At 45.8% G+C, this 14,830-nt stretch overlaps 1 protein-coding gene and 1 pseudogene across 4 annotated transcripts; one reads left to right on the forward strand and one right to left on the reverse strand.

Annotated features, from left to right (window-relative positions):
• The first annotated feature begins 350 nt into the window (after positions 1–350).
• Positions 351–6,549, forward strand: LOC133887846 (probable E3 ubiquitin-protein ligase HIP1). 4 transcript variants are annotated; one of them, XM_062327832.1, is made up of 7 exons: positions 351–628; positions 1,356–1,449; positions 1,698–3,484; positions 4,388–4,438; positions 4,900–4,998; positions 5,317–5,460; positions 6,163–6,549. In XM_062327832.1, exons 3-7 carry the CDS (start codon positions 1,793–1,795, stop codon positions 6,292–6,294), a joined length of 2,118 nt encoding a protein of 705 aa, XP_062183816.1. In that variant the 5' UTR covers positions 351–628; positions 1,356–1,449; positions 1,698–1,792; the 3' UTR covers positions 6,295–6,549. The 4 variants fall into 4 exon arrangements, with proteins under 4 accessions (XP_062183816.1, XP_062183815.1, XP_062183817.1 ...); XM_062327831.1 differs by having other exon boundaries at positions 351–566; XM_062327833.1 differs by having other exon boundaries at positions 351–566; positions 1,360–1,449.
• Positions 6,550–7,039: 490 nt separating this feature from the next.
• LOC133888429 (probable inorganic phosphate transporter 1-4) lies at positions 7,040–10,467 on the reverse strand (annotated as a pseudogene).
• Between the last annotated feature and the right edge of the window lie 4,363 nt (positions 10,468–14,830).

A 14,830-nucleotide genomic window follows, 5' to 3' on the forward strand; every position in this document is an offset into this window, starting at 1 on the left:
AAAGAGAGCTTTTACCTGAACTCAAGCCCAGCCCAACGTTCTACCATCCCTAGAACTGTGCTGGGCATCCAAGCCCAGCCCGTGACCAACCCAATCCAATCGGTGACCACCAAAGCTATCTCTCCCCTTAATAAATTGTAGCACCTCGAGAAGATCACCAAAACCAGTCGCCAGTATTAGCATTTATTGTGGGGCAGTTTTAATCACGCATTGGAGAGATTTCGGCTGACGGGCGGATTCATACCCATTCCACTGGCAGTGGCAGGCGCCACCACCCGCCGTCGATCCAGCCCATCGGACGGCCCGGACCCGCGGTGAATATCTATCTCTTCGTGGGTTCCGCTGCGTCGCCCACTTTCCTCCCTTTTCCACCCCCACCAGCCCCTATTTTCCTACTCGTCTGTCGTCTCCACCTCCCCCTCCTCTCCTCGATACGTTCGAGCACTGCGGCAGCGGACGCGGACGGGAGGAGGCAACAGACCGCGGCTCCCCCTTCCCATCCTCGCCGCCGATCTGGGCCGCCTGCCCGCGGAGGACACCGATCGGGGCCGGACGGCACAGCGTCCGTACGTTTCTGGGTTATTGCTCCTGGCGTCTCTTCTTGTTGGTTGCGGCGGCTAGGGGGCTGGTGAGTGGATTGAGTTGGGTTCTTGGGCGAGGGGCCCCGGGGATGCGGATCGATGGGCGTCGCGGCGTGGCGAGATCTGTGTGGGATTTTGTGGGCGGATCTGGAGCTGGTTGTTTCTGCGGAATTCTTGCGCTGTTGGACGGGAATTTTGTTGATTTGTGCTCGTTTGGTGATTAGAGCTAGGATTCGTGATAAAAACTTCATCGTTAGGCAGAGTAGAGAGCCTGAGGTGTTCCGAGTTCGGTTTATTCGTTGGTGCTATCGTTCGTTGAAGACTGCTCTTCTAGCCTGAAATCTCTTTAGGAATGTAAGGTGGGTATTTGACGAGGCAAAAGATGGCGTTCCTGGAAATGGATGTGCAGAACGGGAGTAATTTCATGGATTAGGAATTCGGGTGCATCATATTTAGGTGAAAGGTCTAGTCACAACAAAATGGATAGCCATTGGCTGTGAGAAATTGACCTTTAGTGAACAACCTGTCAAACAGTATTTTTCTGAAACTGTTCTGTATATTCGTGCCTAATGGCTGGTTGGTGTATGACTATTATGTTCCTGAAATGTATTATTTTATACAATTATATGCTTATCTTGATGTAGGCTCACAATCATTTGGAGACGCTCCAAATGATTAGAATAGTTTCTTTGTGATGTTAGTTTGTGATATTCTGTCAGTACGTTGTCGCAGACAAAAAAAGATAAACTTATATTGCTTTTATTTTTCCTGAAGCTAGGGAAGCAGTTTGTAGTTTTGTCCAGTTTGCTGCCACCATTTCCAGCGGTTTCCACCATTTGTCTAATAAATTATTGGTGATGTACTTAAGGTATGTATATCACCTACATCCCACATTGTTTCTGTTGAGTATAATCGTCTTGTACTTAAGCTGCAAAAGTAACTTTTGTTATGTGTGCTCCGCATTTTTGCTTAGTTCATATGTAACGTTTTAAGAATTCTCAACAAAGCAAACATGCTGTTTCAATGTCATATGCTTTAATTTGTCTTTCGTAACTTTGATCTATGGTTGAGTGTAATGCTGATTGTTTTTCAATTTCCATTTTTCCTTTTTGTCAGGTTTAGATTCTTCAAGTTATAAAGCATTACTTTTTTTGGGTGATGGTTTGTTTTTATTCAAATCATCTGAGTACCAAGGAATACAGTAAGGTGTGATGCAACATAATAGGATCACCATGCTGTCTTCCTCAGAAACACGCCACCTTGGTTCTAGTTCCAATAACCCAACCATGGATCAGCAGAATTTACTTCCAAACAATCCTACTGTGGATGAACAGATTTTACTTCCTGATACCCTAGAGAATGAGAACTACCCTCATTATTTGCTCAATGGTCATGAGGTGGGAATGCCAAATGGAAGCTTGATTGGTCAGCAAAATACAAGCTTGAGCCTATGGGAATCAGCTGGATCTAGCTCTATGGGTTGCTTAGTCGATCATGGTAACTTCCTTCAGGTTAAAAGGGAGCATTTTGCGCCTTCTCTGTCTACAGGAGGTCCCTTAAGTATAGACAGGAGGAGACATGAAGCAAATGGCTCATTGCCTTCACACAACTTAAACATAGACCTTAATGTTAATCAAGCTGATCAATTTGGCATCGAGGATGTTGATGTCGTTCACGGTAATGTGCAATCAAGAACAAATACTGCTTCACTCAACAGGGGTTCTTCCACCACTGAGCGAATTTGGCATCATGAAATTTCTTTGAACGCTTTCGGAAGTTCGTCACAGACTGCAGACAGTTTTGATGGTGCAGCAGGCCAAGAATTTGGCATGCTTGACAGTCACCGTTCATCTTACAAGAGAAAGAATGTTGATGGAAATCATGCAGAGACTTCTGCCAATGGAAGTTCACGTAATCAATACCAAATTAACAATATTCTGCGGTCTTCTCCGGTAACCCATGAAAGTACTAGTTTGACGTTGCCCTCTACAAACTATGCTGATTCATACCCTCCTATGGAACAGCTGAACCAGAGTACTAATGTTTCTGCAAGTGGCACTTTGTCCGACCATTATTCATTGTATACTGATCCCCATGAAAGTGAAAGATTTATGAGAAATACACGGATGAGAATAAGCCCAAATGAGTATGATCAATCACTGCCCAGGCTCTTACCTGAGGAAAGTTTCAGGTGTTCTGCTTATCAGCCTACACAGCAACAGTCTTCGTTTATTCCAGTGCAACCTAGAGCAATTAGCTCTTCAGCCACTTCTCATAGTCGACCTCATGTGCCAGCTGTTACTCAATTCTCACAAAATCTTCACCGTCAGCCATCTAATGGCAATTTTGGATCAAGAATTGTTAGCTCCTCCAGCTCTGCTAATACAACAATCCAGAGATCTACTTCGCAAGATCCCAGTAGGAGCTTGATGAGAAGCAATGTTCCTGAGCCCCTTTTGTTAGGTTCTTCCTTTTTTAATGCTGATTCAACAAATTTGCTATCTGCACCCGGAAGCAGAAGCAATCAGCAAAATTCAGGATCCAGCTCTAGCTCTACACTTAGAGCTGCTGTAAATGTAGGAGCTCAACAAGTTCCTGCGTCCAATGCATCCCAGCCAAGCACAAATGTAAGAGGTTCAGCTGATATCGCCAGGAGCTCCTTGTTTTCTGATGGTGTTTCTCATTCCAGAAGTTCAAGCATAGCATTGCAGCACCGTGGACCTTCATCCACATCACAAGAGATTCGGAGCCATCAGCCAGGATCGAGCTTTCGCGCCCATCAGCAACACTACTTTAGGGCTGGTCCTCCTTCCATAGATAGGCAAAACTCTGGTTACTTGGACCTCCAGTCTTTTATGCAGACCATAGCTGCTTCTAGAGAAGGAAGCAGGACAGTGTCAGAGGTAAACTGCCCTTAGTCATTTCATCTAACTCCTATATTCTTCATACATCATTATTTTGATATCTATCTATCATGTCATGTGGATCATCAGCAGGAATATATTGCTTTTGATGTTTTGGTTCATAGATTCTACTGATGTAGAGACTATTGTGCCATGAAACTGCGCTAGATAATTGTCCAAGCTGAATGCTTTTATTTATGTACATTGTTTATTTTCAGTTTTTATGTTTGCATTAGTTAGATGAACTAAAGTTAGTTGTTTAAAATTGTTCCGCAAAATCCACGATGGACCAGACTCCTTTTGATCTAGCAATTGCAAAGATTTTGTTGTTCTTAGTATGTATCTATCTGATAGTACAGGGCCATGAGTTGTATCAGGAAACCAGATTTATGATTTGTAAACTGAGGCAATGAACCGAACATTTACTTGGTTGAATAGGGAATATAATACTAAAAAGAGAGTTGGGGACTGAACTTGCTGGGAAGTCTATGATGACAGTTCGCATAGAATAAAGAGAGAAATATGAGTTATTGTTGTTATATCTGCTTTTTTCTCACTTCCTCAATTATTTCTGAATACTGATAATGCATTTGCAACCCTAAAAGCACTCGATAAGTTCCATGTTCAGGACAAATTTGTTCTTGTGTGATTAGCTGTGTTATTTTCATGTTTTGCAAATTGCACGTGCATGATGAACTATTATCACCTTGGCACATTATCCTCTATCCCTTGTAGTGAGATGAACATTTGCCAATATTGTTACATCTCCAATGTAAATCTGACATTGTTTGCTCTGTAACAGTATACTCATATTATTCCTACACTAGATGTTTTGATAAATGCATTACTGACTTGTAATATGTCTTGATTTTGTCATTAACCATTCACTATTTTCTTGTACAGCTCCGCGATGTTGTTGACCAAATTCGTCAGGGGAGAAGTTCAAGACTCGAGGTCAGATATTTCTCTTTTGTATATTTTGATAAATCTGAACATTCCATTTGCTTGAAGTTCTTTGCACATTTAATTTATATTTGAATCATCTCCGATAATTGTTTTAGATTGGTTAAAATCCTTGAATATACTAATATATAGACAAGCAATATTTTGTTCTCCTATAAGCTTAACTGCAAACTAGTGTGGTCGTTTCTTTGTAGTTAGCTTTCTAAGCAGTTGATTTGTAGCAAGTGGTGACTTGGAAATTTCCTCTCATGTAATTACTGATTCCCAATCAGATAGATCTTAGTCTACAACTTGCTGTACAGCAGGTTCCTACTTTTTGGCCCAACCTTAAAAAAGTTGATATTCAATTCATACAGTAATTAGTCCAACTGATCGCAGCACTTCCCTTGATGATTTATAGTTGTGTCATTGTGGTTTACCCTTAAATTGCATTATTTATTTATTTTGAACAGGATTTGCTTCTCATCGATCGTTCACTTATTGTAAGGAGAGCCAATTTGATCGATAGTCATCGGGATATGCGACTTGATGTGGATAATATGTCCTATGAGGTAATAAACTAATAGCAGCACTTCCCTTGATTTACATTACCATTCTGTTATCCTAAACCAGAAATCCTAGCCGTGGTGAAAATTGAAGTTAGGGTAGTTTGAATCCTATTTTCTTTGGTTACTGATTGTCTGAAATATTTGAGTCCTCATAAAAGCTGTAAATTCAGCATGGAGTTAGATTAAATTGCGTAACTTGGATAACTGGTATTAGTAGGACATTGATAACCGCTCCAGAATGAAAACTGTGGTTCCTGTGTTGCCATTGATATAGCATGACTGGGTTTGTGTTTGACTACTGCAATTTACTATGTTCCTCAGGAATTGTTGGCATTAGGTGAACGTATTGGTTATGTAAACACTGGACTTACTGAGGAGAAAATTATGAGTGGCTTGAAGAAATGGAAATATTTCTGCATGCTACTAGAACCTCTAACTGGTGTTGAACCATGCTGTATTTGCCAGGTAATTTAAAAGCTTATATTTTCTTAAATTTCCGGTACAGATTTGTTTGACCTCAATTTCTTTTGAGACTGGATGTTCTGTTTAACTTCATGATTGTCTCGTGCATTTTTAAACTGGTTGTCCTTTTTAGGCATGATGTTAGATTTTGATTTAGTGAATGTCAGCTACTATATTAAGCTGCATGAACATTTATAGAGGCGCTCCATATTATGTATAAAGTATCCAAAGAAATCCCAGCCTGTCTTTTACTCTTTTAATCATTAAGGGGATAACAGGTGGTTTGCATGTTGCATGCCCTTTTTAGTTACAGTTCACGATCGTATTTATGTCTATGGATCCAATATCTTTTGTTAAAATTCAGGCATTACAGATCCAATCTAATGGCCTGTAGAGATCATCCACTAATAACGCAGACCCTTCATTTTGAGGAGCATATCATATTTACTTTCATGCCCTACTTTATCATGTTGCTATTCTGCGTTTCATGAAAGTTTTAGGCTAAGAATTAGGGTGGATTTTGAGACAGATTGACCCTACCTACACCTCTCTTTGCATAATGACTCACATCACCAATAGGGCTTCTACTCTTTTGAACTTCAAAACAGAAGAATTAGCCTGACAGATTCATATATCAATTGCATCTCCCAACTTCTCATTTCTTATAGCGCATTGGCATTACTGACCATGCCTTGGACCTTGCAGGAAGACTATGTGGAAGGTGAGGACATGGGCAGACTGGACTGCGGCCATGACTTCCACACCGCGTGCATCAAACAATGGCTGGTTATAAAAAACCTGTGCCCTATCTGTAAAAAGACAGCACTGGGCACCTAAACTATGGCAGTCGCTTCCCTCGTCTCAGGAAAGCCACCGTCCCCACTAGAGCAAGTGGTTATCAGCTTGCTACAACCTCCCAAGATCAGCAACTGCTCATAAGCCTGTTACACACACCTTCCCAGCATCCAACAAACAGGTCGTACATGGTACTTACCTGAAGCCAATGGCTGTAGACGTTGAGTTTCCTTCTTTTGTTCAAACCTGGATTTGAGATCCAAAATTTATTCAATGACATTTGATTTACTTGGGCAACCTGTGATATTCACTAACTTTATCCTTTTCTTGTCCACCGTTTTGTTGCATGACGTTGAATGCGGTACTTGTATGTTACAAGTTGTGAGCCGTTCTGTTTTTTGTTCAACCACTCATTGGTGTTCCTCAGGAGTGCAAGCAAGCTCATTTCAAAAAAGGAAAGTGCAAGCAAAAGGGGGAAATGTGGACTGTAGAACTAAAGTGTTGCAAACAGGACATCTCTCAATTTGGTCATCTGAAGGCCTGGGCTGTTGGATGTTACCCAATTTGGGTCATGGAAACTAACATGGATGATTAGGCAAATGTGGTAAAAGCAAGCAGCTGCCCCTAATTTTACATGGACGTACTAGCCGCAAGACGACATTATGGTCTTTCATGGGGAGACATGCTACGACTGCATCGAACTACCAAAGTTTCACTTGTATCTTGCACAAATACACAGGATGGCAGCACTGTTCCATGGCAAGTAGATCAGTTCTATTTATGCACTCTAATCGGCAGGCACGGTCTGCTGCTTATCCGGGGTAGCAGCTGCTCCTCGTCGTTCTCGCCGGAGAGCCCCTCGAGCGACTTCCCCTTCGACTCCGGCACGCGGAATGTGAACAAGAACCGGATGACGTTGCACCCAGCGAGCATGAACGAGTTGCGGACGTCTGTCTTCGTCGGGTCTGTGCTCTGCGCCGCGTACAAGGACCCAAACGTGCCCACGATGGCGCCGGACTTCCCCGCGGCTGAAGAAATGCCGTGGCACGTGGACCGCAGCCGCACCGGGAAGATCTTGGCCGGCAAGATGAAGGTGGTGGAGTTGGGCCCGAAGTTGGCGAAGAAGGTGAAGGTGTACATGACGATGAAGCCCATGTGGTGCCCGGGCGTCGTCCAATGGTGGTACGGGATGGCGAGGCCAAGCATGAACGCCGTCATGAAGAAGGAGCCCCCGAGTTGGATGGCGAAGCGGCCGATGATGTTGATGAAGAACACGGTGAACCAGTAGCCCGGGATGGTGCCGCATAGCGCGACGAGCGTCTGCGCGCGTGAGATCATGAACATCTCCATGGCGTTCATGGTCTCCGTCTTGGGCAGTCAGTTCACGGCGGCGTAGATGTCTTTCTGGAACAGGTTCTGCGAGTAGAAGGAGGCGATGTCCAGCACAAACCAGCACACCGTCGTGCCGAGCAGGTGGAAGACGTGGCGCTTTGCGAACTGCCGGAGAAGAGGCCGTACTCCTCTTGGCGCTCAAGCTCCTCCTTTTTCTCCTGCTCCTCGACGAGCTCGATGTTGAGCACACGTGCCATGTCGGACGTTGCCTTCTTGGCGACCACGACCAGCGCAGTGTAGCGCGCCGTCTCGGGCATCTTCATGCGCCAGTAGTAGGTGAGCAGCGCCGGGATGGCGCCGAACATGAGGACGATGCGCCAGGCGTAGTCGGCCTGCGACAGTGGAGCCGGCGGGGTCGTCGTTGTACACCGGTGACTAGGCATATTCTACCTTTAGGTGATATGTGCCTGTAGGTGTGTAAGTTTCACTGTCTACCGAGGCTATACAATGTCTTCTAAGAGATCTAGGCTCGATGTCTTCTAGGTAACCTAGGCATGCTATGCCTATTAGTGTGTGGACGTATCTGCCACCCGAGGATGTCCTTTGGGTGCGACACATCTCCGCTATCAAGGATATCCCTCCGGTGTGTGGCATCCATACTGCGGAGGCTATACAATGCCCTCTAGGTGACCTAGGCACACTCTGCCTTCCAGGTTATATAGGCATGCTGTGCCTGCAGGTGTGTAGGCTAGGTGACCTAGGCACACTCTGCCTTCCAAGTTACATAGGCATGCTGTGCCTATAGGTGTGTAGGCTCCACTGCCTACTGAGGTTATGCAATGTCTTCTAGGAGACCTAGGTTCGATGCCTTTCAGGTGACCTAGACATGCTATGTCTATCAGTGCATGGGCGTATCCGCCACCCGAGGATGTCCCTCGGGTGTGACGCATCTCCTCTACCAAGGATGTCCCTCTGATGCGTGACATCTATACTACTGAGGCTATGCTATGCCTTTCAGGAAACCTAGGCATACTCTGCCTTTCAGGTGACCTAGGCATGTTGTGCCTGTAGGTGTGCAGGCTTCACTGCTTACCAAGGCTATGCAATGCCTTTCAGAATCCAGGTGACCTAGGCATGCTATGCCTATGGGTACATGAGTGTCTCTAGTGCTCCACTGCCTATCGAGGATATGCTATGCCTTCTAAGAAACCTAGGTCCGATGCCTTCCAGGTGACCTAGGCATGCTATGCCTATGGGTACATGGGCATCTCCAGTGCTATTACTATTTGAGCAAGGATGTAGCTTAAGATTGACAGTATACTATTGTCAGTGAAAAGCTAGTTACAACATAAGTTATAGCTAGGTCAGACGGCTATTCCTAGCACATGACAAACTAAGATATAACTTAAGTTTTATTGTCTACTACTGATCAGAGATATATTTTTAAGCTAAGTTTATGTACCTTTGGTGTCGAGGCTTATGCTTTCGACTTGTCGGAGGGCCTTATCGGCTGTGTGCTACATGGCGTTTGCGAGCAAGGGTTTCGAACTAAGTTTAATACACTATTGTCGAACTTTGATATAACTTAGGTTTTACTGTCTATGGGTTTCACCTGACTGTTATCGGCTGTAAGGGCTTTCAACGACTAGGCTTGCTACCTTCTATATGTGCTGATCTTACTGTATGAAAGATTAGTCAGCTAGGCAAGCTATTACTAGGGGTTTATAGGTGTACCTTTGCCAAAATGAGTCCTCCTTGGCGGAGTTAGAGGCCCGAAGATCCTCATAGCCCATAGTGGGGGAAGGGCCGATCCTTCCGGCCTATGAAGCCTAGGCTTTGGAGGCCTGGGTCGGCCCCTAGAGGATTTTGGCCTACAGACCTCCAGAGCGCCCTGGACCCTCTTGCTAGGGCCCAACATCCTATTACTGTGACCGATTCTACCCTCGCCGACCCTGACATGGGAAGGATCGCCGAGGTCTCTAATCATCTGGAGTTTAGGGTGGGCCCCCTCATGTGGGAGACCCGTCAGGCTCCACTGAGGTGGGGTTGTTGGTGTGACTCAGTCCTCATCATTGGGGTATTGTATTGATGGTGGAGCCGGTAGTGGCATAGCTTGCCAAGGGGGCTCAAGGAGGCCCAAAGACCTAACCTGCGGCCTGCTCCAGTTTCATGACCCCTGGGTCACTTGTTACTGGCTTTTTCCCTGTCAAGTGTCATGCCTAACTCCCGAGGTATTCCTCCTGGAAAACTGTGAGGGTTCGGCAACCATATGTGTTGTGGCCACGTCCGACCACGTGCAAAATGCACTGGTACCCCTATGGTGGTGTCGGAGCCTATGGTTGGCATCATGGGCACTGATGGGGGCTGTGTGTACTAGAGCCTGTGGTCCCCCTAGGTCCCTTTTCCACCCGGGGAGGCCGATGCAGTTGTCAAGATTGAGCCCCCGGAGCCGGAGTGGTCTTGGCTATACCTTCAAGACCGTGGTGGATTCGGAGCCCCTTGCATGCGATCAATGTTGCGACTGCTGCATCAACAACGCAGGTGGGGTCTACGCACCCTGAGATCTTGGGCCTCCTTGGAGCCTCGTTCCGCCAGAGGGGGCTGAGGAGGTTGTCGGGTGACCAGACTCTCTGAATATGTCGACTCGACAAATGTTCTTTTGGCATCGTCACAGGAGACGCCTTGGGGCTAGGCCCAGGCATGGGTGCCCCTGGGCTCGAGTGCCTAGAACCATTTGAGGGTGGCCTGCTTGGCTGCAGCCTCGAGCGTAACCTCCTAGGGTGCAGCGAGGTCCTCGCCATGCCATTGCTGGAAGACCTCCACATCAGCCTGGAGCTCCATGCCAACCCAAGATATTATGTCGACGTTGTCCGGAGAGTCCATGTTCCGCCTAGCTGCGAAGCTAGCGGGGGCATATGTATGCTTGGTCACAGCTGTCATGTGTATTTTTGCATGGGTGCGGCTGTGAAGAACGGCTACTATGGTTAGCACCTTGGTGTTTTTTGGTGGTGTCCTACCTCCCATGGTACTTACTATGTTCAGCTCCCCACGGATGGCGCGCTGTTGGTGCAAGAATATGTCTTGCACGAACAAGTGCGGCGAGAGTACACTCATAGGAGTGTACTCAACCTTGGAGAAGAAGTGGAGAGGGAGGAACACCAGATATGTGATGGTCAAGAAGGATTGGTCTGATGGCCAAGGGTATGTATTTATAGTGCCATGCATGGTGTAAATGTACAAATATACCCTTACAGAGATAGCAATACAAACCATCGCTATCCCGCAGGGACCTAGGACTGGTTGAATCACTCGATATGGGTCTAGGTAGGATGTATTTTACCCCTAATCTGAAGAAATTATCTACCATGTCAATATAGTAGTGCAAGTGGCCATAGGGACGTGACGCCCAGTCGGTCGCCTATTGCGGTGCCGCACTGTCCAAGGTGTCAATCCGCCCACACTTGCACTTCGGATGTTAGGATGGCTCCCACATGCATCACATTGAATACTGGTCACTTCCTTACCGAAGGAGGATAGCTGGTGGGCCCCCTCTGGTTGACCTTTCTCCAAGATCAGATGGCCCCTCCCTCCGGGTTCCAGGGGTATCTAGGCTCCAGGAGATAGGGGCTCTGGAAGGCCGTGGCTTTGGGGGCGTCGAGGGCTCCAGGAGAAAGGGGCTCTGGGAGACTGTCACACCTGGTTTTAATGAACAAAATCAAGTGCGGCTTATGTGTGCCTAGGAAGTTTAACACATATAAGGACATCATATGTGAAGTAGCAAAAGTAATACTTTAACTTACAATCGTTTACTTCTTACAAAAAGACTTCACCTAAACAACTTTAATAACTAAACGACATCATCTAATCGACGACAGCAGGATGAAAGCACATCGATTACCAAACACTCCACAGGCATCGACTGGGGAACACTCTCCTAGAACACCAGGTCATCGTCTTGGAAGTCTTGAAAGTCCTCCACTATGTATTGTGGAAGATAGCAAGGGTGAGCACATGGAGTACTCAACAAGTGTGAGAAAATAATGATATGTAGGTTTTCAATAATAACAGGCTAACACATGGTATATTTGCGTAAATGCGAGTAAAGAAAAGATATTTGAACTCAAAAGCATTAAGCAGTTATTAAGTGAATGTAACCCAAACCACCAAACAACTATCTTACAAGGCTCCCCACCTTGTAAACCACAACAACCTAGTACTCCCTGTACTAGAACCAAAACCATGACCATAACCATTCTCATTCCACCACCATACCATAACCAACCCACAACCAACTAATCATGTGAGGATCCAAGTCTCTCATAACCGTGAGCATGACTGATATATATATCAGATTTTTCACTCTACAGAGGTTGTACAACTTTCCCACGAGTCATGATTTCATCACCTGCAAGCAGATGACTAAAGTCTCTATGTTGCAATGCCGGCCAAACACTATACACACGCCAGTGGTGTGTTGCCAGGAGATCACTACAAAGCCTTTACAAAGAATCCTCCTAGTATATGTCACCAACACTCCTCCCATCTGGCCCACACAACATTGGAAAAACCCTAATTAATCGGCTAAGCCTACCCATATCAATCTCGTGTTTGTACGAAACTTCTCGGCTTGTCTCTCCATGAACCGGTCCTTACTTAGGTCTCTTGAGCAAACACTAAACTAGCATCATAACCATGACCACTATCACCCACATCCCTATGCTCAAGGCCTAAGGTTCCATGTTGCTAAAGCATTAACAAGTTAACCACCATCGTTGCATATGTTCATTAGTCAAGATTATGACACTTCCCAGTATCCCAAAAGTATGGCTAAGCAATCTACCCAACAAAGATACCTAACCATAAACCATCTAGGTTCCAAGGGATGATGAGGGAAAATCTAGAAAAAACCCTAACATAGGTGACTACCCATCATATTTATAGACAATGCATGTAATTTTGTAAAACAAAATATAGGTTCAAAATGATCAAAGGACACTTGCATTCTCCTTGCTGCTGCTCAGTGTACTCTAACTCTTGATCTTGACGTTCTTCAAGTTGATCCGGGGCGTTGTCGACTAATCGCATAATTACCGACAAAGCACACAAACAAACTACACTAAGAACAGAGCATAAAATAAAAGAACAACAAGATAAAACCTATCTAGAAAGGTAGAGCTCGGAGAAATGAATCTAACGACGCAAGAATCGCTTAAAACAGAGCTACGACGAAAAAGATATACTAAAAACAAGATTAGGGTTTATATTTAATTAAGAAAAGGGCTTAATTGTAATTAACAGAAAGTTTAGGGACCTTTTGTAAAAATAGAGGGGCCTAAATGTAATTTTGGAAAAGTTAAGGGACCTAAGTGTAAAAAGATAGGGCTCTTTTTGTGATTTCAGAAAAGTATAGGGTCAAAATTGCAAAATTACCAATTTCTGGGAATTATTAGATTTATTTTTGTATTGAAAATCCTTGGATTCTTGCGTGGCGGCTGACTGTGCAACACATGGCTGACACGTGTGCTGGGTGGTTGAGGTGGCAGCTGAGTTGGCAGGTTGACAAGGCAGGTGAGGTGGCCGAGGCTGATTGGGATTATGGGATGAGCACTGGATTAGACACCGAAGGGGTATATAGGCGATCTAATCTGGTCTGTCAGTTTCAGATCTAACGGCGCATAGAGATCGGGCGGTCGGGGAAGAAGGGAAGCGGTGGCGCCGAAGGTTTCACGGCGGCGAAGTCACCGAAGCAGAGCGGGAACCTCATCGCCGTTGTCGGGTCTCAACGGCGAGCGGCAGAATAGAACCACACGAGCACGGGAAACACGATGGAGGCCTTACCTCGGGCAGGGCGGTGCGGGAAGAGGGCTAGCGATGGTGAGGAGCGGCGGAGGGAACGTGAGCTCGTCGTAGCGGGGTCTTCGGCAACCAAATAGTGTCTACGAGTGGTAGTGCTTCTATTGGTGGGCTCGGATGGCGCAAAGTGGCTCCGCGCGGCGGCGAGCTCGGCCAAGGCAGCGGCGATGGCGGCTCGGTGAGAGAGATTTTGGCGAGTTACTCGGTTTCGATGGCTTCGATCGATGGGAAAACCCAGAGGAGGTCTCAGCACATATGTAGGTGGCCAGGAGATGAATCAGGGCAGACAAAGACTTCTTAGCGGCGACGGACTCCTATTCCAACACGGTGGTAGTGGCAGCGAATTGGAGTCCAGGAGGGAGATAATGGCTCGACGAAGGCGGACTCAGCGTGGGCCCCTTCGGATGGCTGGGCTGGTGCGGAGGTAGGCCGAGAGCGCGGTGCAGGCTGGGCCGGTTCGGCGCGAGGGTGCGGCCCAACAGAGCGACGAGAGTGGTGATGGGGGCTGGCGTGGGGAGATGAGCCGAAAAGAGGTGAGGGCGTCCCGAGGAGGTTTTAACCTTTTTCTTTTTCAATTCATTTTCAAAAGCTTTTGAATTCAACTTAAGCACTCAAATTCAAACCAAAAACCACTAAATCAAACCAAATAAAACCAAGGGAGACTTAAATGCCGAAAAACAACATGAATGCTCTTAAATCAAATATTTCCTATGTCAAATTGGATTTTCTTTTTTAAAATAGGTTTTATGCTATGCTATTTTATACAAACCCTAATTAAATTCTAGAATTTTTTTTAGGAATTTGAAAAATTGAAAAATCAGGGTGTGACAGAGATTAGGGTCTGGGAGGCTGTGGCTTCGGGGGCGTCAAGGTCTCCGAGAGACAGGGGCTCTGGGGGCGTCGAGGGCTCTGGGATATAGGGGCTCCAAGAGGCTGTGTCTCCGAGGGTGTTAAGAGTCCCTAGAGACGACCCCCATCCTCTGCTAGAGGTCGCCTCCTTCTCCCATTTTGGTGATAGCTTCCAGAGAGACCCACGGCCTCCGGAAGCCAGGCTTTCTTCTGTGGAGTTGAAACCAAGGGTTCCAACGTAGCTCCTGGTGGTGACCTTTTAGTGATATCTACAGGCTGTGGTATTTCCCCCCAACAACATGCATAGCCAAAATCTCACTCAGAGTTTGTCACCAGTCACCATGTTTTTTTCAGGAAGCGATGAAAGCCTAAAGGAGTCCAAGCAAATCTAGCCTCTAGGCAAGTAAATATAAAATTATTATATATATATATATATATATATATATATATATATATCACAAGAAAGGGGCATGCACACTAGCATATAGAAATACCATAGATTTCATCAAATGAGCATAATATAGCAGGCAATAGCTAGTAGCAT

The sequence above is a fragment of the Phragmites australis genome, chromosome 13 (genome assembly GCF_958298935.1).
Source record: "Phragmites australis chromosome 13, lpPhrAust1.1, whole genome shotgun sequence".
NCBI classification, from domain to species: Eukaryota; Viridiplantae; Streptophyta; class Magnoliopsida; order Poales; family Poaceae; genus Phragmites; species Phragmites australis.